We start from the raw sequence: 11,449 nt of genomic DNA, 5'->3' as shown, positions 1-11,449 counted from the left end.
GAGCGGTCACGGGTTCGAATCTAGGTAAAAGCGAAATTTTCTAACTTTGGTTTTTCAGAATATTAATTAAACAGAATTTATTACAAAAACAATTTTCTAATAGTACAAATATAATATAATTAAAAAAGTGCCCCTCCCATAGTAAAATTAATTAATTTTTTTAAATATTGCATTTTTAAGCATCCTTAGTGAGTACACTCTAAGTATACTCAGTGAGTGATTTTGAGTACACTCGTTGAGCATTCTTCTGAGTGTGCTCTGAGCATGCTCAAGTCTATGATGCCACATGACATTTCTCAAAAAATGTCTCATGTCACACCACATTCCAGAGCACCTTAAGAGTGTACTCAGAGTGCACTCAAAGTGCCATCACAAAAAATCAAAAAGTATCCTCACATGACCCCCAAAAACTGTACTCAGAGTGCACTCATAAAGTGACCTCATGATGGTACTTTAAGAGTGTACTCAGAGTGCACTCAAAGTGCCATCACAAAAAATTAAAAAGTATCCTCACATGACCCCCAAAAACTGTACTCAGAGTGCACTCATAAAGTAACCTCATGATGGTACTTTAAGAGTGTACTCAGAGTGCACTCAAAGTGCCATCACAAAAAATCAAAAAGTATCCACACATGACCCCCAAAAACTGTACTCAGAGTGCACTCATAAAGTAACCTCATGATGGTACTTAAAGAGTGTACTCAGAGTGCACTCGTTGCGCGCAACATGAGGTCCCGTTCATGTTGCATGCAACTACCATCAAAGTACCATCAAAAAGTGCCATCATTGCGGTCAAGTAGCCTCATCACTCTGATATATGTAGTGATGGTACTTTCAAAGTGAGTGCACTATGCATAGTGAGTGCACTCTGAGTGCACTTTTCGTCTGTCCGGGTAGCTTTATCATGGTAGCTTTTGTCTAGGAAAGACCATCAAATTTGCCTTATTGTAGGCTTGTCTAGCCAAAAGCCTAGGTAACCTAAGTGACAACTATGCTTTTGATCATACTAACAATTTTTTACTCTACGATATGCACATTCTATGTATTTAAACAATTTCTAACAACAATTAAAAGTTACATTTTGAAAGCAATTCTATTTGTCAACTCAACTATTAAAATTGGATTTCAATCCAATGTGAATAAACTAAGTATTAATATCGACAATATTCTTCTAAACTTAATTCGTATGGTAACGTTGAAGGCAAATCAGTCAATTGAACACTTGAATGAAAATGGAATTAAAGATTAGGGGTCGTTCACTTAATACATTAAGGTGGTGGATGATGGTTGAATTCCTTCTAATTGAATGGTTTTTTAGTGCCATTTCAGTTTGAATACTTTTAAATCAATTTCAAATTTTTTGAAAATAAGTTCAGATTAAAATGCTGTTCTATGATGATTAAGTTCATGTGGAACTCTTTTAACTCATACGGAATTCAGTTAAAATAGAGAATTTAATTTGTACAAGCTTTGTAGTGTGACCAGCAATAACTTGAGATGTGAAGCCGTTTTAAGGATTCTGAGTACTGGGAGTTAATCTAACGATTCAGTTTCTGGCCTACACTTTATGCATTATATTTGCGGAATCCTTCAATTTTGAAAATTTTGGCTATTTCTGAAATGGCTTTAGTCTTGAGGATATTCAGAAAAGGTATTTCTATTATTATTTCATAATTTTAACTTGCAGGTAAATATTAAGAACAAACCAAAAACTCTTAAAATCTATTTCCAAAAATGTATGTCGAAATGCATATTAATAGACATCAAATTATTAAACCTTTTAAAAAGTGCTCTAACATAGAATTTTTAATAATTGAAAATTTGTACCACTTTAATGCTCCTCTTAATTATACTTCTAAGGCTCATGCATTGAACATAATTTTATACACGACTGTTCAAACCTTAAATTCATTTACCATCAACAAAATACAGACCAAAAAACCTTCAATTTTAAATCCAATTGAAATTTGTTTTTCTAATCGTGTAAATGAGCTGCAAACAGCTATAAACCAATTATCCAATTTAGAATGTGAGAAACTTTTAAATTAAAGGTTTTTTGTGTCGTAAAAAATTCAAAAAAAAAGTTTCAATTTACATCCAACATGAAGTTTTGCTTCGTCGTTCCACTTGTGCATGAACGGAAAAAAACATTCTAACCCTAAAAGCAATAAAGTTCAAATTCCAATCAGAAAGTTTGAGTTTTGCTTGTTTTTGTTTGACTGCTGTAAAATTTATCCTCAATTCAATTTTTATCGATTCCCATAAAATCTCCTTGATCCTGAGCTTTAAAAAATATTTTTCTTTTTTTTGAACAAGTTCAAGTTTTGGATTCTAAATGCTTTAAACAATGTCTCGGACATGACACATTTTTTTATTTGATACTTTTCCAGACTGTCATCAAAAAATGAAAAATAGAAAAATTTGGTTCTGACAGTTGATTGTTAGAACTGCTGTTGCTGATGATGATGATGATGATGTGATGTATTTTATGAATGTCTATGTTTGCTGTGTAAATGTTACTGAAAGGCCAAAGGATGGAATTTTTCTATAAATAAATTTTGATCATTTGTAGTCTACATGAAGTAATTTCAAATAGGACATGACATTTTTATATTTTCGTTGATGAGTGAATAACTGATGCTAGGCTTTTATTGCGAAACTAGTTTTAATTAATATTACATTTTGATTGAATATTTAGGACAACTTAGAAGTGCCAGAAATATTTTTGGATAATAGATCCATAAAGAATTAATGAAATTGGCAGTGAAATGGTTGATCCTTATTTTGGTGCAGGATTAAATCTTTGGTTTTGTTCAATTTACGAAGCTAGTTTTCCATTTTAATGTTCTACTTACGAAGTTTAGGACGTGTATTGAGTGCATATTGAGGTCTTTGATACATAATGAGTCCCTATTGCAGCATTCATAAGGATATGCGATTACCTTAAGATTTTCTGCATGAAATTCATGCGTGTCCTCGCAATGCGCAGAACTTTCAAATGGTTTAGATTACTCTATAGTTTATAAACTGTAAGTCTTAAAGATGTGGCAGAATAGATTTTTGGTCGCAGTGCCTCAAAATGTCAGAATTGAATCCTTAACTCCCCTATAAATTTTTGGAATCCAAACAAAAAGATTTCAAACCTTTTTCTAGCTATACTCCTGACCTCAGACATCAATTGCAACAAATATACTCTAGCTTGTTCCCAACTCATGATAAATAAAAATGTCATGTTCCTGAAATTCACTAATTTTATGTCCAAAATTTTTAGTTTTCTGTTTTTTTTTTAATCTTTCTTTATCTTCATTTTTAACTTTTTTCATCATTTTTTGATTGTGTAACAAAATAATATTCAACATATTGGATATTAATTTATTAATTTTTTAAATTTCATCATTTTTCTTAAATGATTAGTATCGCATTTCCTACTAGAATAATTAATTTCCTATTTTATTTACAAGTTGCAAAAAACTTCATTTATTGATTTTGTCAATAAATCGGATTTTCAATATTTTTGTAGTCTCTTCTGTTTAGAATTGAAAAATTGAAGCATACATTTTTAAGCTTTTATTCCAATTCTATCTGCAATGAAAATATTTCATAATAAAAAAAATTTAATAAAGCATATCTTGATCTTATAAACTCAATTTCGCATCTCATAAATTTCTCTTGACTCTGATTTATCGAATTTTTATTCAAATTTAACTCTTTTTAGGTTCCGAGTGACACAAGTGAAGATAGGTCCGCCATGGAGTTTCTTAGAGTTTACCAAGGAGCTTTAAGGGATCCACCAAACCTCTTTTATTGACACCGAATGGAAGACGCCTCTGTGTGGCTTCCATATGGCTGTCAAAAGAGGAGTCCATATGGTTACCAAAGTGAGGCAGCTTCCATAAGGCTGTTAAAAAGCTTTCATTTGGCCGCATCCTTTTGGTGACCATATGGAAGCCATACGACAGCGACTACCTACCATTTGGTCTTAATAAAAAAGCTTCAAAGGACTCTTGAAAACTACATGACCGACCCATCTCCAACTGTGTCACTCGGAAAAACAATTTAAAAGCGAGAATTTGTCAGCATATTAATTTGAATTTCATTCAAAATGAATAATGCTTATGATTGCATCCAATATTTTGATAAATTGTACAGCTAAACTGAACAGCATCCAACATTAATCATTGCTCAATTTAGTGATGGATGCTTTGTTTTTCTGAATTTAAAATTGAGATGCAAAAATCATTTCAATGCAGATATATGCAGACCACATAATCATTCAGTCAATCTGATTTTTTTGTATGTAATCAGATCCTTCTATTGCTCACTATTTCGTTTATTTTTTTGTTCCTACATACCTACACTTTTTACAAAAAGCACATTTTAATGTTCATTCATTGAATTTTCTGATTTAAAGCAGAGAAAAATTGATTTTTTTTAAAGTTTTTCAATTTTTTTTTATTGTGTGAATTAGATTTTTTTTTATGTTTTTTTTGTTAACTTACATTCTGTTTTTTTCAGATAAACTAATTACAATTGATTGAATTTGTTAGCTATTGCTTACTACTATGTTCATAACAAAAGCCAATTTTATCAAAAATAGCAAAAAAATTTAACAAATTTAACAAATTAATTTCAGTGTTCAATTTATTTTTATAAATTAATAAAATTCGATAATGTGATTCATAAGTTTTGACCCGAGTGACATAAATGATGAAGGCACTGGCATAGAGCTCGTAAGGCCTTCACCATGGAGCCCTTAAGTTCTGCATCATGGAGATCTTAAGGGTTCTATCATGAAGCACTTAAAGGCATCCATCATGATGCTATTAAAGGCTCTATTATGGAGCTCTTAAGGCTTCCATCATGATGCTCTTAAAGGCTCTACTATGGAGCTCTTAAGGCTTCCATCATGGAGCTCTTAAGGCTTCCATCATGGTGCTCTTAAGGCTTCCATCATGGAGCTCTTAAGGCTTCCATCATGGAACACTTAAGGCTTCCATCATGGATCTCTTAAGGCTTCCATCATGATGCTCATGGAGCTCTCAAAGTCTTAATTACGGAGCCTTTAATGCCTAAATCACGGAGCTTCTAATGCTTTCAGCACGGAGCTCTTGAGGATCTTAAGACCCCGCTGAACCTCTTTAGCCACCCTCGTTTGTCTAAAAATTGGAGGTTTCCATTTGGTGTTAAAAGGGGCTTAGTTTAGCCTTAAGAGCTTCGTGTCATAACCTTCTGCATTTGTGTCACTCGGGTTCATATTTTGACTTGAATTTGAGCTCAATTTTAGATCCACAAAAATTCAATGGAAATCCATTTCAGACACTTTAGGTCATTAACAATGATGAAAAGTGAATTCCATTGAAATTTTTGTGTCTGCACAAAATTGACACCTTTTCAAATAAAAGAAAGTTTTTTCCTCATCAGCCATAAAAAAAACTGTGAAAATCAAAAACTTTTCCATCCAAAAATGACTGAAAAACTAAATTAAAGTTTCATTTTTGTCCTCAATTTTCATATCAACATTAAACATATTTTTCATCCATTCCTTCAATATTCATTTCTTTTTTTTTGTGTGAATTTAAACCTTACATTTGACATCTGCTCTCTATCTATCTACATACAGGATTTATTTGACTTTTTTTCATGTTTTGTTAGACACGAAAAAACTTAAATATGAGAAAAAATTTCATATATAAAAAAAAGGAATCGAATCAAGTTTGGAGAGGAGCTGGAAAAAAAAAGTTCTCGTTTTTTTTTTGGCATGAAATATATAAATTTTATAGCTGTCGGCAAATAAACTAGAAAAAAAAATTATTTCTTGCAAGCTTTTTTTCAAGCATTAAGCGAGCGAGCGCGAGGGATGTGGTTGAAATTTATGTGATATATATCGAACTATTGATTTACTGTATTGTTGAATTTTATAAGGCAAAACGAATTGTTGTATGTATATCTTCTGTATATATCATTTTACTTGTTCTGTTTGTTGCAACTGACTATCATTTGGAAAATGTATAAAATATTTTTTAGAGAGTATAAATGGATATAAATTTTCTGCTTTTTTTACTAGTTTTTTAAATATAAAAAAAAAGACTCGAAACAAAGACAGAAATGAAAATTATTTTTCATTTTATTGCTTTTTATTCTACATTATTGGCATTCATCGTCTAGCTTGTAATCTTGGAGTTTACCACGACAATGAGTTTGAGGTGATTTTCAGAAAGAGAACGAATCATGAAAGTGGATTTAATAGCTTTTTTTGTGAACAAAAGTCATTATAGTTTACAATTTATTTATAAAGCTCATGCAGACTTAAGCAGACTATTTAAAAGCTCCAACAAGTCGAATAATGTCCCTAGCAGGTAAAGAGCGTGTTCTGAAAACTTGCTTCCTGATAGAGCCTGATAGAGTTTGGGAGATTTTGTGCATCAATTATCAGAAACATCACTGACAATCTCTGGTTAGACGTGTTTGAGTGTTTAGGTATTGAAGTCTAAATTTGAACTAGAAATCATAAGCGCACCTTCAATATAAACTGATTTAGAGTTATGGTGATCGAGAGGATTTCGTGGTCGTATTTCCTTTGAGCATGCTCACCCTCATGAACGTGTTCGTTTAGATGAATATACTCCCCGAAAGCAACAAGTCGAGTAACAAGCAAAGAGCATTGTCTTTAGTGCTAGTTCATCTTAAATTTACCAGATGAGAATGTTTATGAGCGTTGCTCTCATCTCACTCTGCTCTTGACTCACACTCTTCACTTTCACGGCTTATTGCCGTCTACCAAGTCGGCGTGAATCTGGCATGATTCTGAATTTAAACTGAATTCGGTACTAAGTTAGAATCATGTCGATCTAAGTCCTGATTATTAATTGATTTGTGTTGTTCGGGCTCATCGTGGTATTGTCTGTTGGGGTCTGGCTCCTCTTTGATCTAGGATCTAACCCATTGTCAGGTTTTGTTTAAATCACCAAGCAGACAGCTCATAGCCTAAATATTCACATTAAATTGTCTTTTAAAAATTCCATCAAATTTGCATGAAACAATTTTTTTCCAAACTTTTCATATCCCCATCCTCATGTTCGTGAATTGGAATTCCATTTTAATGGATCATTTTCTCATTTTCATTTCCCAAGTCATAAAAAAGATTTGCGTGAAGGACTTTTTCTTTCATTCACTTTTCGATTTTGGTTTTGTTCTCCTTTGAGGACTATTATAAGTTAAAGCAACAACAACAAAAAGAAAGAGAAAAGAAGTAAATAAAAACCAACATACAAACAGTTAAGGATGAAAAGGAAACTAAAAACGTTCCTTTTCATCGCCTATATGCTATGTTTATTTCCCACAAAGAGGAAAATTGTTGTGCAATAAAAATGAAAAAAATCTTTAACAGCAAAAAAAAAGAAGGTAAAAGGCAATAAATTTCAGTTTTGTGACGTACTGGATATACATGTATTATTACAACTCTATCGTGTGTATAAAAATTCACAACAACAACAACAGCTCCGCGTGTCTTGAATGAAACGGAATGTATGAGCTGGTGAGAATGAAAGAAAAATTTATGGAAAATCGATTTTCCTTACCACTGCCACTTCCGCTTATTTTTCCTTTCACACTTTAATGTTATTGACCCAAAACTTTTATTTTGTGGTTTTCCTCTCGTATCCAGTATAGAAATTCCTCAAGTGTTGCGTTCCGCTTCCAAATAGAGATTTTGTTACATGACTTGAGTGTCAAAAAGAAAAACGAGACGGAAAAAAGAAGAAAGACACAAAAAAAAGGAGGTTGAAGATGTTTTGGGCGATGTGTGTATGATAATAAATTATGTCACATAGGAACAAATTCTTGGATTTTAGTTCCACAACATGAAATTCATGAATGTAGAGCTTATATGGAAGGAATGAAGCAGAGTTGGAAGGACTCTAATGTGGAGTTGCCCTTATTGGAGTCTATTGAACTAACAGGCAAAGAGCATGCTCTCGAGAGCTTGCTCACATAAATGTACTGGATGAGCAAGTCCATACTCTGTTTTTGAGAGCACACTCTTTGACTGCATGGATTGGACTTCGTGGAGTCTCTTAAAAAAGTGGAGCTTCCAGTAAATGCGCCTTTTTGAGTCTAGACTCTCAAAGCACCTCCAACTCTGCAATATAGCACAAAAAGCTCTAAACTTGTGTCTGCATTAAAGAATTTTTGGGCAGGGCAAATGGATGATTTATTTATTGGAAAAACAAATATTTTTTTATGGATGTGAAGCTTATGCTGAACACGCTATATTTAGACGAGCCTAATAGAATGTTGAGTGTATTTTGTATCAAATTAATCGTGTAATGCACGCTATTTTGACGAGCTTTAAATTAAGCTGAAATGATTGACATCAAATCATGTTAAGTGTGTTATTTTGATGGAAGTAACTGAGCAGGGAATTTTGGACTGAGTGAAATCGCACGGAACAGTCTAATTTGACCGTTTGATTAATTAAGATATTGTTGATGGATCAATGAACTAAAAGCTGTCCAAAATGGTCAAATATTGGTTTAGCATGGAATTTGGAGATTTTTAAGCTAGTTCATTGCCTAGGGGGTATTTAGGGTATTTATTGAAAACGTCAGTTCCATCCAGGGTTCCATCCTAATACCTCTCTGTACCATCATAAAGGGAGAAGTCAACTTGGAAGGGGGATTTGGTTTAGTGATCAAATCTCCCTCTTTTGGTCTAACAACCTTCATCCCTCATCCTCGCATCCTCCTCAGAAGATCCCTGACTACATCCCTGACCCACACCTCTCAAACATGTTACACGTCATGATTGCTTTTGGTCTGCTTCAAAATCTCTTCTCAAATATTTGAAAAGTGATTTTTTATGGTCGTTTTCTGAATTCTTTTTCTCTTTCTGCATTTATGTTCTGTGGCTAAAGCTATCAGTCTGTTATTTACATTTTCTAAATTTTTTCCTCTCTCTCTCTTTTTCAAATATTCTACCATAAATTCCTTTAAAAAATGATGGAAATAACCAAATGGAAAATATGCAACAGTCGATTTTAAGTTTTGTGAGGAGCATAAAGTAAATAGTAATGTATCCAATTGAAAGCTTCTCATTGAACAAGTAAATAAGAAATAAGAATAAATACTGAAGGTTAAGAGCAGTGGAAAAATTTGTCATTTTAATAATTGAGCTATTTTTTGGCATCATCTGATTGATTCTTATTAATTTGATTATGAATTTTAAGTAAAATTTCATTATCTATGCGCTATAGATTATTTTTAATTGGCCCAGATGATAAACTACTGCTACTAACGCCACTATCACTTGATTTTTCACTCAATGCTCCACCACCACTGCTACTTCGTGAATTACTAAAATCATCTATTCCGGCACCTCCAAGCAATCCCTTTTTCGTTAAACGATTTAAACTCTTTGGTGTAGTCGAATCGTCTTTGGTGCGACGTAAATTATCAACACGCTTCATAAGTTCGTTGGAGCATTGTGTGACGACGGAATCGAGGCAATTTGCATCATCATTGCTCTGAATTGAGTTGATATTTGGCAGTGGCGAACCCTCATAGCATCCAGAATCTCTAGGAAAGTGGCGTCTCCCAAAAGGAGACAATGAATTCTTTTTTTGTATTCTACTATCGTCATTCTCTGAACTCGAGCCTGCAACATCATCTGATCCTGCTGAATCGATTGCATGAAGAAGTTGTACGGCTGCTAATAGCTTGGCACGATGCTCTTGATTTAATATTCCTAAATAATCCAAATCGGCTGGTTCAAGCTCTTTGAATAATTCTAAGTCTTCATAGCTGTGGATTGGAATCAAAAAGAAAAGGAACGATTAAAGATAAGGGACGTGCTGCATTAATGAGAAGGGTCAATTGAAACAATGAATTAATCAGAGCAGGAAATCAACTAGTTGCTATGAGGTCAGGTCATGTCCTCATCAATTCCTGTCTCCAACTCTGACTCAAATTAGCAAATAAAATAAGTAATGTCACGTACCCATTTAATACAAACACAGACGTATATTCTTTCAGGCCAATACGATTGAGCAGTTCATCGACGGTCGATGGACACGAGTTACGCGTTCGGTCAAGTTTATTTAATGCTTTTCCTTTCTGTTCAGGCATAACTTCAACATTGATGAATTTAAAGTGTCCAATACGACCATTTATACAGCCCTTCCAAACGCCTGAAGCGTTCATTGAAAGCACATCGATTATATCACCTTTCTGTATGTACGTAAGAAAGAATGAGAAATGTTTAAGGTCTTTTATGTTAACAGCCATAATTTAAAGTTGTTCCTTACCTTAAATTTTAATGCATCCTTTTCATACGGAAATGTTGCGCTATCTACAATTGCTTTTGCTCGACAAATGGGCAAAATTGTTGCTCTATCGTCTGCTGAAAGTGAACTATTTGGACTTCCGGATCTTACAAGTGCTTGCGTACCTTGATTGTGATAGATAAAGTTTTATAATTCAAGAAAAAGAAAGAGTTTTTTTTTATGACTTGATACTTACTTGATCCACTAGCACTCGGAAGACTTTCAACGGAACTTGCAGAGCAATGAAATGCTTGATCACTTATACTACTTCTGTCATCTTTTGTTGCTCCTATACCACTAACATTAAGATTTCTGCTATTGCTATTATTATTGTTATTGAAGCTTATACTATTGTCTTTTAGTAAGTCCTTCGGGGAATTTCTGGCGTCATTCGACTGCACAAAGGAAACGTGAAATGAGAGAAAAAAGATAAAGAAATAAGTGAGTAAAACAATTAAATGTAATGAATGGCATTAAAGTATATGAAAAAGAATTTCGCTTCGCAATTTTTATTTCTTGTTAGTTCATAAAAAAAGTTGAGTGTACCTTGAGGTTATTTAGTAAAAGAATTTACAACGAGAGTTTGAGTTTCGTTTTTTTCAGTCGCTGAATGACTTTGCAACAAAAAAACTTTTTCTTCAAGTTGTGATGTTATTTTTTTATGAAAGAAAATTTTTTGATTTTGTGGAAGAAAAACCTGAGAAAGTCAAACAAACTATGTTTGCAGATTTATGGGTGGGAAGATATGTGATGATGACTGAAGCGCATCTGCTTGACTGATGAGTAGGATAGAATAAACATTTCTCTTTTCTGTGAGATTGTGGGTATCAAGTGCTCAATATGCTTAGAGCAACTCCTGCGAACATGAACATCTCGTATATTAAAGCAAACTCTCGTGAACATGCCTGTTAGAGGATCAGTGTTTTTTGCTCGGATATTAGAAAGTATTGTAAATTGAAAAGCAGCAGTCAGCATCAGAGATCATCTAAGTGATGTCATAGATCACAAAGGATCTGTTCGATCATCAGTACATGTAAGTGAGTACCTCTAGATGTATCCCTAAATAGCTACATTGATAAATTACTCATTGTTCTCAGAAAATTCATGATTAACTTAAGCTATACGCGAAAA

The 11,449-nt window shown here is 33.3% G+C and overlaps 1 protein-coding gene across 1 annotated transcript in view; it reads right to left on the bottom strand.

Moving 5' to 3' along the window:
* Nucleotides 1-8,042: 8,042 nt before the first annotated feature.
* LOC139091684 (dentin sialophosphoprotein-like) overlaps nucleotides 8,043-11,449 on the bottom strand; it is a 95,983-nt gene continuing 92,576 nt past the window's right edge. Inside the window, 4 exon segments of the mRNA XM_070641834.1 lie at nucleotides 8,043-9,797; nucleotides 9,994-10,223; nucleotides 10,301-10,443; nucleotides 10,515-10,713. Of these exon segments, the coding sequence (XP_070497935.1) occupies nucleotides 9,245-9,797; nucleotides 9,994-10,223; nucleotides 10,301-10,443; nucleotides 10,515-10,713 (1,125 nt within the window). The 3' untranslated portion in view covers nucleotides 8,043-9,244.

The sequence above is a fragment of the Chironomus tepperi genome, unplaced genomic scaffold, assembly GCF_022539635.2.
Source record: "Chironomus tepperi strain 1889 unplaced genomic scaffold, CSIRO-AGI_Ctep_v1 contig_260, whole genome shotgun sequence".
Lineage (NCBI taxonomy): Eukaryota > Metazoa > Arthropoda > Insecta > Diptera > Chironomidae > Chironomus > Chironomus tepperi.
The sequence above is the reverse complement of the archived record's forward strand: the minus strand, read 5'-3'. Positions and strand labels throughout refer to the sequence as shown.